We start from the raw sequence: 26,548 nt of genomic DNA on the forward strand, positions 1-26,548 counted from the left end.
TTAAGAGCGAGATTGCCGGGCGGCACCTAGCAGGGAGTTTTGAAGTGTCATCTCTCGCATAGCTGTGAGCATCACATGCAGTCAATGAAATCGCTGTTGATACCACAAATACATCATTGGTGATGGGTCATTAAACCACAATCTTCCTTATTTAAACATAAGTGTCAGCTGTTCAAGATAGGTACTTTTACATTCATCTTTTGCTGTTCCTCCCTCTATTCACATCACAACCATCATGTTCCCTCCACCTACCTCGCCAAGACCACTATTCAACTTCCTCGTTCAACTGGAAGAGGAAGTAACCATGTACGTGAGAGCTTCTCGATCTTTGCTCTCTGATGTGTGACTTTTCCACAAGCTGAGCTACTAATCAGCCTTGTCAGCATACCTTCTGTACTCAGTGAGTAGTGATCTACCTGTGTGTAGATATTTATATTCTGTCTTGGATTTTAAATTTTAAATTGCAATATATAATTAATACTGTCTCCCTCTTCCATTCACACCCGTGTGTGTGTGTGTGTGTGTGTGTGTGTGTGTGTGTGTGTGTGTGTGTGTGTGTGTGTGTGTGTGTTATTGAGATTGGATTTTGTTGAAGATTTAGCACTTCTTCCAGGATAGAAACATTTGAATTTCATATGAAATTGATATTTTTGGGGTACACACATTCATTCCTGGTGGGTAATGGCATGGCAACCGGAATAGCATCTGGCAACCATTTAAACTAGCCATGCGACATCCATTTCACAAACTCTCCAACCGTACACCGATGCAGGACAAAAGCACAAGCAGAAAAAGGAGATATGGAACACACAACAGAGGGGCAAATGTATTGTGAAGTTTTAACTCTCATTTTTCTCATTTCTCTCATTTTTCTACATTTATTACTATGAGCAGTGTTTCAAATAAGTCATGCAACAGGTTGGTTTTATTCAGGATTCCAACACATCATATTGTTCCCCAGTCTTTTTGCTACAAAACCCTATTATTTCAACATAACCTCCGTTAAATGTAATGACATTACACCACCTTACTGGGAGTGTCTGTATGCCCACTTGGTACCACTCTCCTGGTTGACCTCAAAATCAAAATCTTGCTGCATAATATAACGTCCCCATCATCCACATATTGTTTCCTGTGGAATGCTTCCTTCATTGGGCCAAGCAGATTGAAGTCAGAAGGTGTGAAATCCAGGCTATAGGGTGGATGAGGAAGAACAGTCCAATGAAATTTTGTGGGTCCGTGCCTTGTCATGGAGAAGGAGAAGTTTGTTTGCGTTTGTGGCAATGAACACATTGAAGCTGTTTCATCAATTTCCTGAGGGCAGCACAATACAGTTCAGAGTTGACCATTGCACCATGGAGGGTAGCACAATACATTTCAGAATTGACCATTGCACCATGGAGTGGATATTGTACAGAATAATCCCGTGGAGTGTAAAGGCTGCCATTTTGAAGGTTACGTATAGTGCTGCAGACATAACACCCCTTGTACAATCCAAGGAAATAGAAGCCTCCAATAATCTCCACTGACTTTACCAGCTGAGGGTGTGACTTTGAACTTTTCTTCCAAGGAGGTGGTGTGGCGCCACTCCATGGATTGCTGTTTTGCTTCTGGTTCAAAGTAATGAACCCATGTTTTGTCGCCTGTGATGATGTTCGACAAAAAATTGTCCCAATCACCATCACAGTGTGCAAGCAGTTAAGCATTGCTCTTTATGGTCTTCTCTTAGCTGGCAAGGAACCCTGCGGGCACATCCCTTCAAGTATCCTCTGGTGAATTAGTATGTCACCGCTACTAGCTGAGAGGTCCAGTTGTGCAGGGAGGTGTTTGACTGTGAACCATTGATCACTTTGCATGAGAGTATCCAAACAATCTGACATTGCAGGGGTCACAGCTGTGTGCAGTCAGCTGGCACATGGGAGATCAGACATGTATGCATGAACTTGTTGAAGTAATGACAGACTAACCATATGTAAGTTCACTGCCAGGTCTCCATAGACATTCTGCAGAGGCCTACAAATGTCTGCAATGCTCTGGTTTTCCGCCATAAGAAACTCAGTGACAGCTCCCTGCTTGGAGTTACGGACACCATTTTGAAGACTACATATAGTCCTGCAGGCATAACACCCTTCGTATGATCCGAGAAAATAGAACCCTCTAATAATACAAAATAAAACACTTTAGTAGCGCAAAGTAAAGAGTCAATCAGTATCATTCTATATTACCAACTGCTTCACTCTGCTGTGTTATTAGTGATGACAGAATAGATGAGAGATTGTTGGCTGCTAACATAATAAATTCAGTTGATGTAAAACTGGCGTGCATCATGTCCAGTAAGTAACAGTGTGAGATTTTTGTAATCATTATCGTAAGTAATTTTATGTCCCGTATTCTGACTTCTCTGTAGCACCAGATTAGATACAAATATGCAATTTGCTGCTGAATGAAAACTTGCATAAAAATTTTGGTTGCTGAGGTTAACAAGGGGTCATCACATGAAGGTTGGTAGTTAAGGTCATGCACAGATTTGAGTGAGATGAGAAGAGATTCAGTGGCACCAACTTGGCTGTATATGGTAAGGCTGGTGGCTAGCAAATTTTGTTGTTCTGCCAACCACGAAAATCCATCCCCTGTAACTTGCTCTTCTCTTTTTATCAACTTTTTAAACTCCAATTCACCTCCACCTATAAGATGTCAGAACTGAGCTTGCTTTACAAATGGAGAAATACTCAACAATAGCATGCATTTTTCTGGGTGACAAATTAATTCTAACACCAATATATTCAAACAGAACACTTAAAATGTGGCAGAGTAGGTGACTTGCAAGATTCAACAATGGCATTAGAGCAGCTATTGCTTGACAACACTGTTGATTTTTGAATTTGGCAACAAATTATAAAGTGCATTGTTAACTCAGGTTGTTCAGATTTCTACTGATTCAGCACTAGGGAGCCGAGAGGATAGCATACTGTTGTCATTCAGTTTGCTTAGTGCTGTAAGGACAGTAGATAATAGCAATTGATAATGGATGTAATTCACAGTCGTAATTGTTGTTAAACATAATCCTAAGAGTTTGCAGTTCACAGTTTGCTCATGCAGAGAGTATGTCAGTAATTTTAAGATAATGGTTACTCATGGAGCAGAGACCACAAATAACTGTGCTGCAGGAAGAAAATTTGATGTTACCGAAGCGAATATACATGTCAGGTGGCATCAAAAAGTAATGAAAATTATTGTTTTTCTTAAAGTATCTTTATTTATTCCACATCAGCTTTATCCCCTTCAAAGTAATCCCCCCAGATACAACACACTTGTGCCAGCACTTTTTCCAGTCTTGGATGCATTTTTGGGACTAATTTTTTGTTATGGTGTTCAGCTTCTTCAGGAATTATGTTTTTATTTTAACAGTGGTGGCAAAATGATGCCCTTTCGTGATTGTCTTCAGTCTCGGGAATAGAAATCAGTCACGGGGCCATTTCTGGCAAGTGTGGTGGCTGGAACCACATTATGTTGTTGTGTCCTTCTTCTTCTTCTTCTTTTCTTTTCTTTTCCCTTCCAAAAACTACAAAAAGCATTGAGATGTGAGCAGGAACATTATTGCAGTGCAATTTCCACGAGTTGTTTTGCAACAATTTGGGTCATTTTCTTCAGATTGCTTCATGCAAACAGCACATAACTTCCAGGCAGTATTCTTTATTGACCATAAGGCAGGAACTAGTGATGCACTGTCCTTTATAATCTAAGAAAACAGTGTGAAGAACCTTTCCATGTGATTTAACTTGTGAAATTTTTTTCAGTCTTGGCTCTTCAGTCAGTTTCCATTGGGACAATTTTCCCTTGGGTTTGATGTTGTACCTGTATACCTATGTTTTCTCCTCTGTTGTAACCTTCTATAGAAGTTCCAGATCATTGTCAATTTCTTTCAGCAATTCCTAAACAATGTCTACACGACTTCGTTTGTGGTCGAAATTCAACAATTTCGGAACAAACCTCATTGCAGAAGGTTTTCTGCTCAAAACATATGAGAAAACTGATTGGCATGAGCCAGAAGAATGCCGGCATCATCAGCAACCTCTCTGATGGTGATTTGTTGATTTTCCAGATGCATTTTTCTTTTCTTCTTCTACATTCTCATCAGTTACTGATGTGCTAGGGCGTCCAGGGTGGTCACTGGCTTGAACGTCTTCTCAACCCTCCTTGAAACATTTATACAACTCATAAACTCTTGTGCTACTCACAATAGATTCGGCAAAAGCCACAACCAACATTTTGAATGCTGTACCGCACTTCATTCCATTTTTCAAGCAAAATTTAATGCAAATTCTTTGATCTGCCTTTTTTGAAAGTAAAAATTTGAAAACTTGAAGATGTGTAATGTTAGGTGCATGGGATTGCCATAGTTGCATACCACACTTTCAGGAGACCAAATCAGGGAAGGTTTTGTGAATTTGCAGCAGGTTGATCAGTATGTGTGAGAGAAATGCATTTTAGACTTCCTGATTGCTAAAGAAACCATTCAAATGAAAGCACTGTAGATAAAAGAGCAATTTTCATAGAATTCAAATTAAGTACAAGGGGGTGCACAACAGTGATGAAAAGATAGGGATTTACATTATGAAGCAAAATGACAGTAGCGCAGCAGCTTCACTCAGCATTTGAGAAAAACATCTTGAACATCAGCATCATATAATTTGTCTAAGAAAATACCACAGTTGTTTACAGTACAGTAAATACTGTTAACTTGTAAGACAAATCTTAAGATACTGTATATCAGTGAAACAGTGTGTCAATTTGATTTGGAATAGGTTAAAAATAAAAATTTTTGAAGGTGCCTCATCGAAAAAGGGCTCATTTTATATATTCAGGATTGCCTTTTAGTCAGGTAAATTCGGTTGCTTGCCTTGTCATGTTAGTGTTACAGCATACCAAAGCCTGAATGAGTAGACTCAATGTATTGTCTCTGCACTAATTTTTGGTCTTGCACTTTCAGGTTGTTGCTTTGGTGCACACAGTTTTGTGTAACTCTGCTACTTCTGTGAAGACAGTTCTTATCATATGCCCATACAGCACAATCAAGAACTGGGTGAATGAGTTTCAGATTTGGCTAAAGGATCTGCCTGATAGTGATGAGATAGAAGTGTACGAACTTACCAAGTAAGTACATTATTTTCTGAAATATTATTTGTTATTTTGTTATTTGTTATTTTCTTCAAATGTCCATTGTAGCTACATTGATGAACATAGAACTGTTGTCACTTTGATTAACTGAAGCTACTATTGCATTTTTCAGTTAGTTTTGACCTCCAGGCCATTAAATGCTCAATTATTTATTACAACAGTAGTCATGTTGTGACCTTGTGAACCTAGGTGCCAAAACTAGTCATGAAAATAAATGTTTTTATAGAAGTGAACCTGTCATTCAGTCAAATATCAGTATTTACTTTACTGGATCATGTGGGCTAGACCGATGCTATGATATAAAACCAAAAAGTAGGTATTTCAGAATTCATAAACATAGTTTCTCATGCCCTCTTTTGTTTTGTATTGCTCATTGCAGTAGTCATTGTGATAACACTTATAAATTCAACATCAGTAGTAATAATCTGGAACATCAGTGTCAATGCTAAACTTTTCTGTTCTTTCAAAACACTGTTAATAACATTTGAATGTGAGAGATTGTGACAGAGAAGAAAAGATTGAATTGAAAGAGGGATATGATTTTTTTTTAAGAAAGACAAGGTAAACTTCCTCCTGTGTAATTGTCCTTTGAGTTTTTGGTAGATTATTTTCAAGTCAGGTTCTTCATATGGAAAGTATTCAAAAATGTGTGTGTTTTAGCTCAGGGAGAAAATATTTGTGTACCATTTATGTTAAAGAGATAAAAAAATCTTAGAAGTCAGGAGCAATAAGCATGTATGAGTGATGAGGTCGTCTTGCAATTTACATGAGTTGAGTTCAAATCCTGTATTAGTGCCCACTGAGATAAGACAAATAGTCCTGAGTTATATGTGAGAACATGTCCATGAGTTCATTGTTTTGGCCAAGATTAAGGTTACTGGTTTTTAAATAATACATTCATGGACCCTGAGCAATAGTCATATCATGACTAAAATGGAGAAAACTAATGGACATCAGATTGTTCTGAATTGTGGGATATGTGGTGTTCTATAAATGACAACTTGTTTGGAGACTGAGAAAGGTATATGTTGTTGTTGTTGTGGTCTTCAGTCCTGAGACTGGTTTGATGCAGCTCTCCATGCTACTCTATCCTGTGCAAGCTTTTTCATCTCCCAGTACCTACTGCAACCTACATCCTTCTGAATCTGCTTACTGTATTCATCTCTTGGTCTCCCTCTACGATTTTTACCCTCCACGCTGCCCTCCAATACTAAATAGGTGATCCCTTGATGCCTCAGAACATGTCCTACCAACCGATTCCTTCTTCTGGTCAAGTTGTGCCACAAACTTCTCTTCTCCCCAATCCTATTCAATACTTCCTCATTAGTTATGTGATCTACACATCTAATCTTCAGCATTCTTCTGTAGCACCACATTTCGAAAGCTTCTATTCTCTTCTTGTCCAAACGATTTATCGTCCATGTTTCACTTCCATACATGGCTACACTCCATACGAATACTTTCAGAAATGACTTCCTGACACTTAAATCAATACTGGATGTTAACAAATTTCTCTTCTTCAGAAACGCTTTCCTTGTCATTGCCAGCCTACATTTTATATCCTCTCTACTTCGACCATCATCAGTTATTTTGCTCCCCAAATAGCAAAACTCCTTTACTACTTTAAGTGCCTCATTTCCTAATCTAATTCCCTCAGCATCACCCGACTTAATTAGACTACATTCCATTATCCTTGTTTTGCTTTTGTTGATGTTCGTCTTATATCCTCCTTTCAAGACACTGTCCATTCCATTCAACTGCTCTTCCAAGTCCTTTGCTGTCTCTGACAGAATTACAATGTCATCGGCGAACCTCAAAGTTTTTATTTCTTCTCCATGAATTTTAATACCTACTCCGAATTTTTCTTTTGTTTCCTTTACTGCTTGCTCAATATACAGATTGAACAACATCGGGGACAGGCTACAACCCTGTCTTACTCCCTTCCCAACCACTGCTTCCCTTTCATGTCTCTCGACTCTTATAACTGCCATCTGGTTTCTGTATAAATTGTAAATAGACTTTCGCTCCCTGTATTTTACCCCTGCCACCTTTAGAATTTGAAAGAGAGTATTCCAGTCAACATTGTCAAAAGCTTTCTCTAAGTCTACAAATGCTAGAAACGTAGGTTTGCCTTTTCTTAATCTTTCTTCTAAGATAAGTCGTAAGGTCAGTATTGCCTCACATGTTCCAGTGTTTCTACAGAATCCAAACTGATCTTCCCCGAGGTTGGCTTCTACTAGCATTTCCATTCGTCTGTAAAGAATTTGTGTTAGTATTTTGCAGCTGTGACTTATTAAGCTGATAGTTCGGTAATTTTCACATCTGTCAACGCCTGCTTTCTTTGGGATTGGAATTATTATATTCTTCTTGAAGTCTGAGGGTATTTTGCCTGTTTCATACATCTTGCTCACCAGATGGTAGAGTTTTGTCAGGACTGGCTCTCCCACGGCCGTCAGTAGTTCCAATGGAATATTGTCTACTCCGGGGGCCTTGTTTCGACTCAGGTCTTTCAGTGCTCTGTCAAACTCTTCACGCAGTATCGTATCTCCCATTTCATCTTCATCTACATCCTCTTCCATTTCCATAATATTGTCCTCAAGTACGTCGCCCTTGTATAGACCCTCTATATACTCCTTCCACCTTTCTGCTTTCCCTTCTTTGCTTAGAACTGGGTTTCCATCTGAGCTCTTGATATTCATACAAGTCGTTCTCTTATCTCCAAAGGTCTCTTTAATTTTCCTGTAGGCGGTATCTATCTTACCCCTAGTGAGATAGGCCTCTACATCCTTACATTTGTCCTCTAGCCTTACCTGCTTAGCCATTTTGCACTTCCTGTCGATCTCATTTTTGAAACGTTTGTATTCCTTTTTGCCTGTTTCACTTACTGCTTTTATATATTTTCTCCTTTCATCAATTAAATTCAATATTTCTTCTGTTACCCAAGGATTTCTACTAGCCCTCGTCTTTTTACCTACTTGATCCTCTGCTGCCTTCACTACTTCATCCCTCAAAGCTACCCATTCTTCTTCTACTGTATTTATTTCCCCCATTCCTGTCAATTGCTCCCTTATGTTCTCCCTGAATGTCTGTACAACCTCTGGTTCTTTTAGTTTATCCAGGTCCCATCTCCTTAAATTCCCACCTTTTTGCAGTTTCTTCAGTTTTAATCTACAGGTCATAACCAATAGATTGTGGTCAGAGTCCACATCTGCCCCTGGAAATGTCTTACAATTTAAAACCTGGTTCCTAAATCTCTGTCTTACCATTATATAATCTATCTGATACCTTTTAGTATCTCCAGGGTTCTTCCATGTATACAACCTTCTTTCATGATTCTTAAACCAAGTGTTAGTTATGATTATGTTGTGCTCTGTGCAAAATTCTACCAGGCGGCTTCCTCTTTCATTTCTGTCCCCCAATCCATATTCACCTACTACGTTTCCTTCTCTCCCTTTTCCTACACTCGAATTCCAGTCACCCATGACTATTAAATTTTCGTCTCCCTTCACAATCTGAATAATTTCTTTTATTTCATCATACATTTCTTCAATTTCTTCGTCATCTGCAGAGCTAGTTGGCATATAAACTTGTACTACTGTAGTAGGTGTGGGCTTCGTATCTATCTTGGCCACAATAATGCGTTCACTATGCTGTTTGTAGTAGCTTACCCGCATTCCTATTTTTCTATTCATTATTAAACCTACTCCTGCATTACCCCTATTTGATTTTGTGTTTATAACCCTGTAGTCACCTGACCAGAAGTCTTGTTCCTCCTGCCACCAAACTTCACTAATTCCCACTATATCTAACTTCAACCTATCCATTTCCCTTTTTAAATTTTCTAACCTACCTGCCCGATTAAGGGATCTGACATTCCACGCTCCGATCCGTAGAACGCCAGTTTTCTTTCTCCTGATAACGACATCCTCTTGAGTAGTCCCCGCCCGGAGATCCGAATGGGGGACTATTTTACCTCCGGAATATTTTACCCAAGAGGACGCCATCATCATTTAATCATACAGTAAAGCTGCATGCCCTCGGGAAAAATTACAGCTGTAGTTTCCCCTTGCTTTCAGCCGTTCGCAGTACCAGCACAGCAAGGCCGTTTTGGTTATTGTTACAAGGCCAGATCAGTCAATCATCCAGACTGTTGCCCTTGCAACTACTGAAAAGGCTGCTGTCCCTCTTCAGGAACCACATGTTTGTCTGGCCTCTCAACAGATACCCCTCCGTTGTGGTTGCACCTACGGTACGGCTATCTGTATCGCTGAGGCACGCAAGCCTCCCCACCAACGGCAAGGTCCATGGTTCATGGGGGGAAGGTATATGTAAGAATATACATATATTCTGAAAGCATCAGTCATGTGGATCTGAGCTTTCTCTTTTGCATCCATTGAACGCAGGTGCCTGTATGTTAAGTGGCCCAAGTTGATGCCCTTTCTTGTCAAGTCTTTTATTCTGTTCTGCACTGCCACTGAGAAAACAAAGTGCATACCTGAAAACTATCACCAAATTAGGTATGTTATTATACAGAAGTTATCTAAATAAAAATAACTCAATGTATTGTGCTCATTGGAAAAACATTATCAGAAACAAAGCAAGCTTGTGATCCTGCAGGCAAGGTTGATTGAACGGATATCATGAATTGTACCTATAAATGAGATTTTAAATGATGTGGGAAGCTCAGTGGTGTCGATTTTTAATGTCACAAGAGTGATGTAGTTCTGCAAGACCTGGAGTTGGTTATCACTTAGTACACAAAGTGACAGTTGTCATTCATCATAACCAAATGTAATGTCATTAATAGTTGTGAAAAACCTAAATATTGCTTGATTCCTGAATCACCATGGAATCACTGCAATCGGTCACAGTTGTAAAATATTTTGGGGTATACATTCAGAGTGACATAAGTGGAATGACCACAAACCCTGGTTGTGATGAACATAAATGACGGACTTAGATTCCTTTTGTAATACTAACGACGTATAATCCATGATGGAATGTAACAGTATTATGAAAAGGATAGCTGCTGCTCACCACTTAGTGGAGATGCTGAGTTACTGACAGGCACGACAAAAAGTCTGTTGGAAAGTGAGCATTTGGCCAACAAGGTCTTTGTCGAAAACTGACAACACACACACACACACACACACACACACACACACACACACACGTGAGTGCATGCACGCGCGCTTACGCAACTCACAAACACATGACCACAGTCTATGGCAGCTGAGGCATTTGCATGTGCCGTGTGTGTGTGTGTGTGTGTGTGTGTGTGTGTGTGTGTGTGTGTGTTTGTGTGTGGTATTTTCAACAAAGGCCTTTTTGGCCAAATGCTCACTTTCCGACCTCTTTTTGCTGTACCTATCTGTGACTCAGCATCTCTGCTATATGATGAGTAGCAGCCATTCTTTTTGTAATGAAGTGTAATTCATTCATAAAGAGGACTGTGTACAGAACTCTCATCTGACCAGTTCTCGAATATAGTTCATCTTTCTGACACACATTATAATGTGATTGTGTTGTACTAGCTGCCTCCGTAACTGGCTGTGATCGTATTAGGTGGAGAGGCAATTAAATTCCTCCAGATTCTAATAGTTAATCAAATACCAATGGAGATAAGAACTGACAGTCTGTATCCTTGCTAAATAAATTTGTTAAATACAAATTGTGTATACAAAGGAGGAGGTACTTATTGCAAATGAATTAGTCTACTTGAAGCACACTAAGTAATAAAACAATGTGCACACTTGCTGACACACACACACACACACACACACACACACACACACACACACACACACACACCTCATGCACATTGCAGGCCGCTCTGGCCCGACTGCAACTATTGCGTTGTGTGATGTGTGAGTGTTATCTTTATGTTGTTTAGCAATCTATCCTTTTCATAACTGTTGATGCACTAAGTAATAATCTTGTTCCCTGTTCAACATTGATATTGTTTCAAAACCTATTTTTCTTTTGTCACCAAGTGAGGTGGTGCAGTGGTTAGCACACTGACTCACATTTGTGAGGATGACTGTTGAAATTGCCGGCCTGTGTGGCCATGCGGTTCTAGGCACTTCAGTCTGGAACCGCGTGACTGCTACGGTCGCGGGTTCAAATCCTGCCTCAGGCATGGATGTGTGTGATGTCCTTAGGTTGGTTAGGTTTAATTAGTTCTAAGTTCTAGGCGACTGATGACCTCAGAAGTTAAGTCGCATAGTGCTCAGAGCCATTTGACTGTTGAAATCCATGTCCGGACATCCAGATTTAAGTTTTCCATTTCCCTGAATTGCTACAGGCAAATGCTGGGGTGGTCCCTTTGACAAGGCATGGCCAATTTCCTTCTTCATTCATGAAACTTTCTGAGAATGTGCTCCATCTCTAATGACGTTGCTGTCAAAAAGATGTTAAACCCTAAGCTTCCTTTTGTCATACCGATATTGGTAAATGTATTTAAAATTTAATTTACTGAATTAGAGAAGACTTTGCTTTTACAGACTTTTGTTGATGAGCAACCACTTAGTCATAGTTTTATTTACTTTAATATCAGCTCCATACTGTCTCCTTAAATCCAGATATCTTTGGTGTAGTCTTGTCACACCACAGGCATTGTTTGTTTTGTTTACGTTGTAGCTATGGCATTATTTTGTGCAATTACTTTTTCTATCACTGGCCCTTGGTAAAATGTAAGGATAGGAATGTAAATAGTGAACCAAATGCTCACTAGCCATCAAGAATTAGTTGATAATTCATACACAATTGCATTTTTATTTTATTGATTAATTTATTTATTTTTTGTCTATTCAGTTAGTCTGTTATGTGTATTAAGTAATTAGCCAGAATAAGTTAATTAAAAATAAGTTTTATTTCCTAACTTACAGCTACAAGAAAAATTATGAGCGCATGTACCAGTTAAAAAAGTGGCACGAAGAAGGTGGTGTAATGGTGATGGGGTATGAAATGTATCGAAATCTGGCTGGAAATGAGAAGCTAAAAGCACGAAAACAGATGAAAGAGAACTTTCACAATATCCTTGTTGACCCAGGTGAGAGCAACACCCAACAGTGAATTGATAAACAGTTTTTTTCAACCATACATAAATTTTAATTTACGGCCTGGAAAAACTGCGAGTTTACTTTATTGCCTTGAAACACAGACAGCTATTGATAAGACCTGATAAGCCGAAACATTATGACCACTCCCCACCATGAGAAAAATGCTACATGGTGGTGTTGCAGGATATGACGTGGTAAGGAAAGTATATATGTGGAACTGAACCAAATGAGGTATCATTGTAGCAACAATACGCAAGCAACTTCAACAAAGGGCACATTTTTGTGGCTTACTTTCCTTTGTGCAATGAATACTTTTTGACTAAGTGAGAAGCTTGCCCCAAATATTTTTGTGATTGGCAACAGTGAATGGAGAAAGCAAAATATGTTAAATTAATGATTTCGCAATTGTATGTGACATGTCATTTGGGGAGGGGGAGGGGGGGGGGGGGGACAAACAAAACTGCCATTATAAATGACAGTGTTGGAATTGCATGTTTACTAAGGGCACCTACTCATCTTACATTAGGTCATTGAATTGATCTTTCTTTCTTTCTTCTTCGTTTTTTAAAATCTTGGATTCTTGTAGAGAACTTCATCAGTCAACTGATCATTTGTTCACTTGGCTGCATTTGTCTACCGAAGTGGTGTATCAGCAATCTGGATCATACAGTCTGAATGTGGAAAATTAACTTTTTCTACTATACGTCAATGTTATTAGAACCTAGACTAGTAAAACTTAAATGTTGTTTCGTTTGCCTATGTTAGAATACAAGTGTTTGAATTTTACAATCATTGAGAGAGATTTGTTGTTTTAGGTTGGTGGGGTGTGGGCTTGTTTAAATTAAGTTGTGCTTTCTATTGTGGCTTTCTTATTTGAGATCTGGATTACAATTTCACCAAGGTATTTGAACTTATTTGTATTTTTAAACGGATGGTGAAAATGAAGGGGGTGGAATAAAAGTAAGTAAACTGCTTATTATTTCAAAAATAAATGCCATAACTGGTAATACATTTTCCCCACTGTGAGACAAGAAGGTCAATGCCTTCATGAAAAAATGTTTGCGGTTGACTACGGAAACATGATTATACAAATGGTGCAACTGTTTGTTTGAAACATATCAGAAGCCACTAACGTCTTTTTTTAGGGCTCGAAAAATATGGAAATTGCATAAGGAGAAGTTGGGATTGTATGGAGGATGCATATGGGCTTGCCAGTAAAACACGTGCAGTGTAGTTGATGCTACTGGGAACAAGCATCTAGACTGCCTCTTATAGATGTCAGAAAATTAACATATGTTGCATTTTCCATTCATTGTTTTCATATGCAAAATGTAGTATTGTTGCTTATCGATGGTACCAGAGCCAGCGCCTCAAAGATTCCAGGGGGCATCATGAGCAACACTTTGAACAACTCCTCCGTGAGGATTCTCCAGGCCATCTGCCATTGAAGACCACCAGGATGTTGTTACAAGTGGTGGGCGCCTGGACAACAGTCTGCTAGTTCATGATTACTTCTAGTCACTAGCTGGTGCTGAATTTACACCGAAATGTTCATAGTTAGCTCTAATGGTAAACTTTTAGTTCACATAGGTGCATGCCATGTCAGGTTTCTGCTTATAGCTTGCAATGGCTGCCACAAGTTGTCACCAGTGTAGCAGTTCTTTTGCATAAGTTGAGTACAATATATTTATTTAAAGGGTACTTGTGTGAACTAATATTTTGGTCGTGTGTCCAGATTCCTATAGCGACAGATCACTTTGGCCACCTTCCACCCATTTACCAGTAGCAACAAGGACATAATATTTGGCTCCTAGTGACATATCAGCTGCTGACTCGCAACATAACACTAAAATATTTTGGGGAAACTTCTCACATAAATTAGTCAAGAAGTATTCTTTGCACAAATAAAAGTAATTATTGCATTATTTGTTGAGGCAACTCATGTACATTTTGTAAGCATCTGTTTTTAAGCAGTTAGAAGTATCAACTAATACTTCACAACAGCTATAAAACTTTTCGGAAGTCCACCCACAGAATAAAACATGTGGCGTCTGTACTAGTGTTTCTGAATGCAGATTAAAGTTGCTTCTTCAAGTTACTTTCCATTAGGAATGTGGGTGCACTCAACGAGTGTGGTATGACTTTCAAATTATAGAGCGCAGCAATCAGTTGTCCTTTTCTTGCAGGTTTTATTCGGCAAATCTAGATTTCGGCTTATGCCTAGCCATTATCAATGCTAAAAAAATACAAGAAGTACACAGTCAAGCGATAATATGAGAAGTTACAAATCGTGGCATAACCTATATGGCTTATACATTACATTACATACCACCATTTCATAGTATCAATGCATGTTCTAGTACGTCAGCCCCCATATTCTTCTTGCTTCTGTCACAGTTCATTCAAGACACATTGGTTGGCTGTATTGTGCCCTCTATATGAACTAAGTAATGTATAGCACTCAGGGAAAGCAGCTATGGTCTCTAGTAAAAAACTTCAAATTTATGTTGGAATAACACAAAATAAAACACAAGTAAAATTATTCACGTTTCTGACTGACTGTTACCACATTTAAGTACAATGTGACAGTGACTTTTGGAACCTAAAATAACTTAGGATGTATACTGTAGATACAAAGAACGTATTTCATGCTCCTGAAGTGTATGAAATTGATTGCCCAGACTGTCGGGTGTGGTACGTTGGCCAAATGGAAAGGAGGCTGGAAATTAGCTTTGGGGAGAACGTCATGTTGGGTAGAAAAGATAACACAGAGAAATCAAGTATGGCTGCTTGTTTACTTACAACAAAACATAAATTACTGACTTTGACACCTGTTGCGTGGCTGCTGCATAAGTGTCAGAAGGGCAGCTTCCTCAATCTGCTAGAAGAGCTGGAGATCTTTTGTTATTGCAAAAATGTCAACTGCAACCTGAGTAATGATCAGATCATTATGAAAAATGGACTGTTCTGGGAATTGTTTTAAAACTTCTTATTGGGAAGCAGTGAATGGCCTGACCCCGGGGGGTACGAAGTAGCTCCTGTTGTCTTGCCAATATGTAGCAGCCATTAACATAATGCCGTATGAGCACAATGGTTATAACATTGAACCTACAGAACTTTCTACTTGGTATGTTAGTTTAGATGTATGTAAATTGTTAAAAACAGCAACTAGGTATATTGGTTTTATTGTATTTATAATTAAAATCTGTTTGAAATGGCACAGAATTGGCGCCGTCTATGAACTATTCAGTAAATAAGAGGTACCACATACCCATCACAATGATTAAATAAAGAGAAAAATAGTAAAAAAGATAAAAACATTTAAATCAAATGAGTTGTAAATAGCTGCAGCATACAGCATGTGCCTCCTTGTGTTCTGTAAATATTTTTTAAAAGTTTTACCAGTATGATGTTACATATGTGTTTTAAAGAATAACAAAGCAATTGACTCACAAGGAGTGAATCCAGATCTTTATATTTTCTATGTTTACTGTTAAATGTGCTAATAGTCAGACAGCAGTGTAAATAATATTACTTGAGTGTTATATAAGATGAAGTTCATATAGAGGGCGCCATACAGCTAACCGTTGTGTTCTCTGCAAAGCCTGTATTCATTATACAGTAGTCTTGAACGAACTGTGACAGAAAACCGAAGAACAGGCGGCTGAGGTACTAGAACATGCATTGATACTGTGCGTAACTTTTCATACTATCACCTGACTATGTACTTCTTGTATTTTTTAGCATTGATAATGGCTGAGGCACTAGCTGAAATCTATATTTGCCAAATAAAACTTGCAAGATAAGGATGACTGATTGCTGTGCTCTGTCATTTGAAAGTTTCTTCTGTCTCACAGTTTCTTCTGTATTGTAGAAGAATTGTTGAATACTAGGTGCAGAAGTATGAAACTGGAATTTCCCTATAGATGATGCTAGCCGCTAGTGTAGGGTCCGCGGAACCGTGTCTGCAGTGCCATCTGCTACCTGTAATGGCTTACGAAGGATGTCAACACACAGCAACCCAAGTTTCTTACATCAGTATATGTTTCAAACCCCTAAACATGTTGAGTTTCGTGCCTACGAACTACAATTTGCGGACAGTATTGGTTTTCTGTTATCATTTGAAGAAAACTGCTGCAGAATTGCATCGAATGCTTGTCAAAGTATTTGGCGAACATCCTGTTGTAAAAGCACAGTGTTTTGAGTGGTTAAAAAAATTAAAAAATGGTTATTTTTATGTGAGAAACGACGAGCGTGAGAAACCACCGAAAAAGTTCGAAGACAACAAATAGCAAGCCTTATTGGATGAAAATGCTACTCAAACTCAACAGGAGCTTGCAGAACAATTGAATGTGATGCAGAAAGCCATTTGTCTTCAGTTGAAAGCTATGGATGAAGAAAGTGGGAAAATGGGTTCCACACGAACTGAATGAGAGTAAATCGAAAGATCACTTGTGAAACACTGCTCCCCAGATACAAAAGAAATTAGTTTCACCATTTAAGTGCCAGGTGATGAAAAACAGATATGTTTTGAGAATCCTAATCATTGTCAATCCTGGGTAAACCCAGGCAAACCATCAACATCTACTGCAAGACTTTGGAAAGAAGACAATGCTCTGGGTTTTGTGGGATCAGAAGGGTGTCATCTGTTATAAGCTGCTAAAACCTGGTGAAATCATTAACACTGATCGCTACCAACAGTAATGATCGATTTAAATTGAACATTGTGTGAGAAATGACCGGAATATGGAAAAAGGCAACACAAAGTCATATTGCTCCATGATACCGTCCCGTCACACAGACCAAAATGGATCAGGGAAATGATTGATGCATTCATTTGGAAAGTACTAGGGCATGCAGCTTATTCTCCAGGCTTGGCTACATATGATTATCATCTATTTGCATCACTGGGACACGCTCTCACTGAACAACACTTCAATTTGTACGAAAATGGCTCACTGACTGGATCGCTTCTAAAGAAGAACTGTTGTTTTGGTGTGGAATTCATAGCCTGCTGGAGAGGTGGAAGAAATGTATAAATAACAATGGAGATTATTTTGAATAAAATATTGTTTATTAATTTCAAATAACAGACACGTAATTATTGCAATCAAATTCTGGTTTCGTCCTTCTGCACCTGGTAGAAATGAGTAGTCGGTGATAAATGTGTAAAAGACCAACATATAGCTATATAAAATATTTATGAGAAGTTTGTGTAACTTTCATTCATTTGAATAATGCAGGAGTAAAGGAGACCACTCAGCAAATAGCAAAAGCTTTGAGCTGTCGACAAGCACATACAAGTTCTGATGATTCTTCTGTTTACCTTCTGTAGTTTATCTGTTGTCGATTTGGTTCTCCACTTACTATTGGAAAATTAAAACCAAGAACAACTATTTCTGTGAGGTCCAGGATGATTTAGAAGACTTAATTATAAGAGTGCAACAAATTGGAAACTGAGAGGAAAAGACAATTATGAGAAATAGAGACATGAGGCTTATACTAAAAGCCAAATTGGAAATGGAGAGGAAAAGACAATTCTGAGAAATAGAGACATGAGGCTTATATTAAAAACCAATAATGGAAACTCCCGGTTGTAATATCAACAATATTAGGAAAAGGATAGATTGCTGCTCACTGTAAAGGTGACATTTTGTGCTTGTCTACAACTCAGCCTTTCATCTTTATATTGAGTAGCAATGTATCCTTTTGCTAATATTTTTTATACTAAAAATATTTAAACAAAAACAGTAGACCAGTGGCAGACGGTTATCACATACTAATGTGCCACAGCACATTGTAAATATCACGCTAAAATTATGCCATTTCTCTTCGAATGCAAGCTGGAAATCACATTGAAATTATGCCATTTCTCTTCAAAAGCAAGCTGGAAGTCGCACTAAAATTTCGCCATATCTCTTTGAATGCAGTGCTGGCATGCAGTTAAAACTGGATGAAATATGTTTTGTAGCATTCTCTCCACAATAACTAGAAACCAGTGTTGAGTGCTGAAATGATGGTCAGCTGCAATACAACGAACTCAGAGAGGAGATGCGACAATCTGTTTCCTACTATGCATGCTCTGATGATGTCACCCCTTCTAGCACTATTAGTGCCACATTGCTCACAGCACCAGATCATATTCTAGGAGATTTTTGAGGAGCAGTTGATGTAATGGCTCCATGCCTGATGGTCAAGTGCACTTGGCAATTCGTTGGCTTGGGTTTGATTCCTGTTGCTACTGTACAAACCCCCCCCCCCCCCTCCCACACACACACACACACACACACACACACACACACACCTCCTTTCCCCTACCCATGTGCAATTATAAAATTTAAATATATTTGACCAATTCAATTTGTATATGTAAAATTAAAATATTGAATTTAGTTATGATTACTACCTTTTTAAGTCAAACAGCAGTAGGTCACCACATTGTAGCATATTCATTGTAGCACACTGATAAGAGTTTTGCAGGAGCTGCCACTACAGTACGCCACAGAAAGGGCAGTTAGGTCATCAAAAAATGAAAAAGTTTTCTGAGAAATAGAGGAAGGTGAGATCCAAATCTCTACTTGCAATACTTAATTGTATGTCGACTGATTCTAGTGCTCCAATATGGGCATAGAGCATAGACTTTTTAAATAAATAATACTATTGTATTTTGCATGTATACAATATTTCACAGAACATTTAAAATACACTTGTGTCAAGTGCCATTACTAATAAATAGCATATGTTGTTGTTGTTGTGATCTTCAGTCCAGAGACTGATTTGATGCAGTTCTCCATGCTAATCTATCTTGTGCAAGGTTCTTCATCTCCCAGTACCTACTGCAACCTACATCCTTCCGAATCTGTTTAGTGTATTCATCACTTGGTCTCCCTCTGCGATTTTTACCCTCCACGCTGCACTCCAATACTAAATTGGTGATCCCTTGTTGCCTCAGAATATGCCCTACCAGCTGATCCCTTCTTCTAGTCAAGTTGTGCTACAAATTTCTCTTCTCTCCAATTCTATTCAATACCTCCTCATTAGTTATGTGATCTACACATCTAATCTTCAGCATTCTTCTGTAGCACCACATTTCGAAAGATTCTATTCTCTTCTTGTCTAAACTACGAGGTGCATTCAAGTTCTATGGCCTCCGATTTTTTTTCTCCGGACTGGAAAGAGATAGAAACATGTGCATTGTTTTAAAATGAGGCCGCGTTCATTGTCAATACGTCCCAGAGATGGCAGCACCGTACGGCAGATGGAATTTTACCGCCAGCATCGAGAATGAGAACTGTTTTAAATACTTAAAATGGCGACATTTTCCTTACTTGAACAGCGTGCAATCATTCGTTTTCTGAATTTGCGTGGTGTGAAACCAATTGAAATTCATCGACAGTTGAAGGAGACGTGTGGTGATGGAGTTATGGATGTGTCTAAAGTGCGTTCGTGGGTGTGACAGTTTAATGAAGGCAGAACATCATGTGACAACAAACCGAAACAACCTCGGGCTCGCACAAGCCGGTCTGACGACATGATCGAGGAAGTGGAGAGAATTGTTTTGAGCGCTCGCCGAATGACTGTTGAACAGATCGCCTCCAGAGTTGGCATTTCTGTAGGTTCTGTGCACACAATCCCGCATGACGACCTGAAAATGCGAAAAGTGTCATCCAGGTGAGTGCCACGAATGCTGACGGACGACCACATGGCTGCCCGTATGGCATGTTGCCAAGCAATGTTGATGCGCAACGACAGCATGAATGAGACTTTCTTTTCGTCGGTTGTGACAATGGATGAGATGTGGATGCCATTTTTCAATCCAGAAACAAAGCGCCAGTCAGCTCAGCGGAAGCACACAGATTTACCGCCACCAAAAAAATTTCGGGTAACCTCCAGTGCTGAAAAAATGATGGTGTCCATGTTCTGGGACAGTGAGGGCGTAATCCTTACCCATTGCGTTCCAAAGGGCACTACGGTAACAGGTGCATCCTACAAAAATGTTTTGAAGAACAAATTCCTTCCTGCACTGCAGCAAAAACGTCCGGGAAGGGCTGCGTGTGTGCTGTTTCACCAAGACAATGCACCCGCACATCGAGCTAACGTTACGCAACAGTTTCATCATGATAACAACTTTGAAGTGATTCCTCATGCTCCATTCTCACCTGACCTGGCTCCTAGTGACTTTTGGATTTTTCCAACAATGAAAGACACTCTCCGTGGCCGCACAATCATCAGCCGTGCTGCTATTGCCTCAGCGATTTTCCAATGGTCAAAACAGACTCCTAAAGAAGCCTTCGCCGCTGCCATGGAATCATGGCGTCAGCATTGTGAAAAATATGTACGTCTGCAGGCGATTACGTCGAGAAGTAACGCCAGTTTCATCGATTTCGGGTGAGTAGTTAATTAGAAAAAAAAAATCGGAGGCCTTAGAACTTGAATGCAACTCGTATTTATCGTCCACATTTCACCTCCATACATGGCTACAATCCATACAAATATTTTCAGAAACGACTTCCGGGTACTGAAATCTATACTCGATGTTAACAAATTTCTCTTCTTCAGAAACGCTTTTCTTGCTATTGGCAGTCTACTTTTTATATCCTCTCTACTTCAACCATCGTCAGTTATTTTGCTCCCCAAATAGCAATACTCATTTACTACTTTAAGCGTCTCATTTCCTAATCTAATTCCCACAGCATCAACTGATTTAATTCGACTACATTCCATTATTCTTGTTTTGCTTTTGTTGATGTTCGTCTTATATCCTCCTTTCAAGACACTATCCATTCTGTTCAACTGCTCTTCCAGGTCTTTTGCTGTCTCTGACAGAATTACAATATCACCGGCGAACTTCAAAGTTTTTATTTCTTCTTCGTGGATTTTAATTCCTATTCCAAATTTTTCTTTTGTTTTCTTTACTGCTTGCTCAATATACAGATTGAATAACATTGAGGAGAGGCTACAACCCTGTCTCACTCCCTTCCCAACCACTGCTTCCCTCTCATGCCCCTCGACTCTTATAACTGTCATCTGGTTTCTGTACAAATTGTAAATAGCCTTTCTTTCCCTGTATTTTACCCCTGCCACCTTCAGAATGTGAGAGAGAGTATTCCAGTCAACATTGTCAAAAGCTTTCTCTAAGTCTACAAATGCTAGAAATGTAGGTTTGCCTTTCCGTAATCTATCTTCTAAGATAAGTCATAGGGTCAGTATTGCCTCACGTGTTCCAACATTTCTATGGAATCCAAACTGATTTTCCCCGAGGTCGGCTTCTACTAGTTTTTCCATTTGTCTGCAAAGAATTCGCATTAGTATTTTGCAGTTGTGACTTATTAAACTGACAGTTCGGTAATTTTCACATCTGTCAGCACCCGCTTTCTTTGGGATTGGAATTATTATATTCTTCTTGAAGTCTGATGGTATTTCGCCTGTCTCATACATCTTGCTCGCCAGATGGTAGAGTTTTGTCAAGACTGGCTCTCCCAAGGCCGTCAGTAGTTCTAATGGAATGTTGTCTACTCCCGGGGTCTTGTTTCGACTTAGGTCTTTCAGTGTTCTGTCAAACTCTTCATGCAGTATCTTATCTCCCATTTCATCTTCATCTACATCCTCTTCCATTTCCATAATATTGTCCTCAAGTACATCGCCCTTGTTTAGACCCTCTATATACTCCTTCCACCTTTCTGCTTTCCCTTCTTTGCTTAGAACTGGGTTTCCATCTGAGCTCTTGATATTCATACAAGTCGTTCTCTTTTCTCCAAAGGTCTCTTTATTTTTCCTGTAGGCAGTATCTATCTTACCCCTAGTGAGATAGGCCTCTACATCCTTACATTTGTCCTCTAGCCATCCCTGCTTAGCCATTTTGCACTTCCTGCCAATCTCATTTTTGAGACGTTGTATTCCTTTTTGCCTGCTTCATTTACTTCCATTTTATATTTTCTCTTTTCATCAATTAAATTCAATATCTCTTCTGTTACCCAAGGATTTCTATTAGCCCTCGTCTTTTTACCTACTTGATCCTCTGCTACCTTCACTATTTTGTCTCTCAAAGTTACCCATTCTTCTTCTACCATATTTCTTTCCCCCATTCTTGTCAATCGTTCCCTAATTCTCTCCCTGACTCTCTCTCTACAACCTCCTGTTGTTTCAGTTTATCCAGGTGCCATCTCCTCAAATTCCCACCTTTTTGCAGTTTCTTCAGTTTTAATCTACAGTTCATAACCAGTAGATTGTGGTCAGAGTCCACATCTGCCCCTGGAAAAGTCTTACAATGTAAAACCTGGTTCCCGAATCTGTCTTACCATTATATAATCTATCTGAAACCTGTCAGTATCTCCATGCTTCTTCCATGTATACAACCTTATTTTATGATTCTTGAACCAAGTGTTAGCTATGATTAAGTTATGCTCTGTGCAAAATTCTAGCAGGCGGCTTACTCTTTCATTTCTTCCCCCCAATCCATATTCACCTACTACGTTTCCTTCTCTCCCTTTTCCTACTATTGTATTCCATTCACCCATGACTATTAAATTTTCATCTCCCTTCACTATCTGAATAATTTCTTTTATCATCTTACATTTCATCAATCTCTTCGTCATCTGCGGAGCTAGTTGGCATATAAACTTGTACTACTGTGGTAGGCGTGGGCTTCGTATCTATCTTGGCCACAATAATGCGTTCCCTATGCTGTTTGTCGTAGCTTACCCACATTCCTATTTTCCTATTCATTATTAAACCTACTCCTGCATTACCCCCATTTGATTTTGTATTTATAACCTTGTATTCACCTTACCAGAAGTCTTGTTCCTCCTGCCACCAAACTTCACTACGTCCCACTATATCTAACTTTAACCTATCCATTTCCCTTTTTAATTTTTCTAACCTACCTGCCCGATTAAGGGAGCTGACATTCCACGCTCTGATCCGTAGAATGCCAGTTTTCTTTCTTCTGACACCAACATCCTCCTGAGTAGTCCCCATCTGGAGGTCCGAATGGGGGACTATTTTACCTTCAGAATATTTTACCCAAGAGGACGCCATCATCATTTAACCATACAGTAAAGCTGCATGTTCTCGGGAAAATAGCGGAGCTTCTTTAGAGTTGCACAGTAGGCATCTGAGTTGATTGTCGTTCCTCGTGGCATAAAGTCCACTAGCAAAACACCGCGCCGGTCCCAGAACACAGTTGCCATAATCTTGGGCTTTAACAGCGTCTGTTTGGCTTTGACCTTGATGGGTGCGGTTGTGTGTCGCCATTCCATCGATTGTCACTTGCTTTCGGGAGTGATAGGGGATAGGGGATACCCATGTTTCATCTCCAGTGACAATTTGACTCAACATATCATCCCCTTCTTCCTCATAATGAATCATAAAGTCCAATGAAGTGGCAAATCTCTTCCCTTTGTGGTCCTCTGTGAGGAGTCTGGGTACCCACCGAGAACACAGTTTCTTAAAGTTTAGGTTTTCAGACACAATTTTGTACAAAACCGATCTTGAAACTTGTGGAAATTCCAAAGAAAGAGTGGAAATTGTGAATCTTCTGTCCTCACGAATCTGTTTTGACTGCAGCCACCAAATCATCAGTGATCACAGAGGGCCGGCCTGAGCATTCTTCGTCATGGACGTTTTGACAGACATTTTTAAATTCTCTAACCCATTGACGCACTTTACCTTCATTCAGTGCATTCAAGCCATAGACTTCTGTTAAGTGACGATGAATTTCTGCAGCTGATAGGCTTCTTGCGGTCAAAAAACGTATCACTGACCGTATCTCACACGCGGCGGGCGATTCAATAATCGTAAACATTATAAAGTAGCACAGTGATGCGTGCACGTCAGCTAAAGAGCTGCAACTTGCATCAGTGTGAGCGGGAAGGATGCCGGCAAGTGGCGCGGTGGCTTGTTGCGGCGTCCACGCGAACTACGGGACTATACGCGCGAACGGCCCTTACTTAAAAAACAACCCTCGTAATAATTACATCATGTTGTCAACAATTCCTGTTATGTTTGTGAGTACTCATCAATCATGATTTCTTCTACACTATAATATTATAATGTATGGAAAAGCCTGGCGGTTACCTCATTCTAGTAGTGGATACCAGGTTTATTGTGATGATGACCACAAAGGATAGATATAGGAATTACTAAGTTATTGCACAGTCATGGGAAACTGTAATCTGTAATTATTACATTATTTGATGATTTCATGCATGTGTATTTTGTAAACATCTGTTTAAGCAGTTAGGACTATATACCACAACCTCATAGTAAATTTATTAGCTCATATATTTGCATTGAATGTAATTACATCATAGGTAGCACTGAAATACACAGCTATAAAATGCTTTGACAGTTCAATCCCAGAATAAAAGCCGGATACTTTGTAATAGTGTTTCTAAATGCAAATTAAAGTTTCTTCTCCTTAACAGTTTATTAATTACTGTAGCAAAATTGTTAAATAGAAATAAATAGTCAGGTATAAATGTGTAAAAGACTAATATTTAGCCATATAAAAATATTTTTGAGATTCATTTAAATAATTTACATGAAATGCGCTCTCTCTCTCTCTCTCTCTCTCTCTCTCTCTCTCTCTCTCTCTCTCTCTCTCTCTCTTTCTCTCTTTCTCTGTTCCATGCAAGGGTTGCAGTTCAGCATGTCATGTAAACTAGACTGGCATGAGGGTTGTGTTGGATTGGTTGAGTAGAGGAAGAAAGAGGTGGGAAGCAGGAACAGGGGTTTGGAATGGATAATTAGTAGGTAGGGAGACAGCAGCTGTGCTGGCAAGAGATGCAGCAGGAGGAGATGGCAGGTGCACAGGCTAGGCATTTAATCTAAATCTGTATACATACTCTGCAAGCCACCATATGGTGCATGGCAGAGGGTACCGTGTACCAGTAATAGTCATTTCCTTTCCTGTTCTACTCACTAATAAAGTGAGGGAAAAACGACTGTCTATATCTCCCTGTCTGTATAAGCCCCAATTTCTATTATCTTATCCCTCAGAACCCCATGTGAAATGTTCATTGGCAACAGTAGAATTGTTCTGCAATCAGCTTTGAATACCGGTTCTCTAAATTATCTCAGCAGTATTCCTTAAATAGAATGCTGTGTTACCCTAAGGGAATCCCGTTTTAGAGTTCTGAAAGCATGTCCATCAAAGCATCACTTGTGCATTGATTGATCCCCTACCAGTAACAAATCTAACTCCTCTCCTTTGAAATGCTTCAGTGTCTTCCTTTAATCCAACCTAGTGGGGATCCCAAACACTAGGGCAGTACTCAGAATAGGTCAAAATGGTGTTCTATAGGCAGTCTCCTTTACAAGTGATCCAGTTCCTGAAATTCTCCCAATAATCTGAAGTTGATTGCTCAGTCGACCATTCACCTTCCTTACTACAGTCCTTACATCCTTGTTTCATTTCATATTGCTTTGCAGTGTTATACCCAGACATTTAATCAAAGTGATTGTGTCAAGCAGCACTTTATAAATACTGTACTCTAACATTACAGGATTGATTTTGGCACTCATCTACATTAACTTACATTTTTCTACATTTAGTGCTAGCTGCCATTCATCACACCAACTAGAAATTTTGTCTGAGTCGGTTTGTATCTTCTTACAGTTACGCAACAATGACACCTTCCCACTGAGGGTTTTTTAATCAATATATTGCGAGATGCCAAGTTTTTACTTGTTCTATGCTATAACAGTTACCTTCTTTGCCAAATTTTCCAGTCACTGTCTTGTTTTCTCGTGATGTGGTCCTTCTATGCAATGCCATGTACGTGACCAGATGGCCTTAAGAGAGCTTCTACATTTAAACAATTTACTATGAAATTACAAAACATGGTTTCCATAATTCTTGTATATTCAAATAAGTTCTCAACTCACAACAACTGATAATTAACAAAACCTTTCAGACATGTTCATACATGATGCTACAGTGCTTGACCAAAACCATAAGTTCATACTTAACTCAAGATAGCAGAGCATAGAGTCTGTATAACAACGTTCATTTTTCTTTGGTGCCCGACCATTGTCGTCAGGCTCCCTTTCTTCTTTGGAGTCCATCGTACCCGCAAAGCACAATTGCAAAGTGCAGGTGACCCCTCAGTCGCCAGTCCAAATTGCACATCCATCATCACTTTCTGTACTGTGTCCGCATTTTTCTTTCTCATGTCTGCACATAAATTCCGTCAAAGCTGAGCACAGTAGATACACTCACTCAAGTGATATGTGTTGCTACGCTTTATACCAACATGTACCACTACACTGTACACCACAGCATCATTAGCAAATAGCTGCAGATTGCT

The 26,548-nt window shown here is 39.3% G+C and overlaps 1 protein-coding gene across 2 annotated transcripts in view; it reads left to right on the top strand.

Annotated features, from left to right (window-relative positions):
* LOC126473359 (transcriptional regulator ATRX homolog) overlaps window positions 1–26,548 on the top strand; it is a 479,699-nt gene that overhangs the window by 277,071 nt on the left and 176,080 nt on the right. For both annotated transcript variants that reach the window (XM_050100365.1, XM_050100366.1), the window contains 2 exons: window positions 4,991–5,154; window positions 12,066–12,229. In XM_050100365.1, the coding sequence (XP_049956322.1) occupies window positions 4,991–5,154; window positions 12,066–12,229 (328 nt within the window). The remainder of the gene's footprint in view (window positions 1–4,990; window positions 5,155–12,065; window positions 12,230–26,548) is intronic.

The sequence above is a fragment of the Schistocerca serialis genome, chromosome 4, assembly GCF_023864345.2.
Source record: "Schistocerca serialis cubense isolate TAMUIC-IGC-003099 chromosome 4, iqSchSeri2.2, whole genome shotgun sequence".
In the NCBI taxonomy this organism is placed as follows: domain Eukaryota; kingdom Metazoa; phylum Arthropoda; class Insecta; order Orthoptera; family Acrididae; genus Schistocerca; species Schistocerca serialis.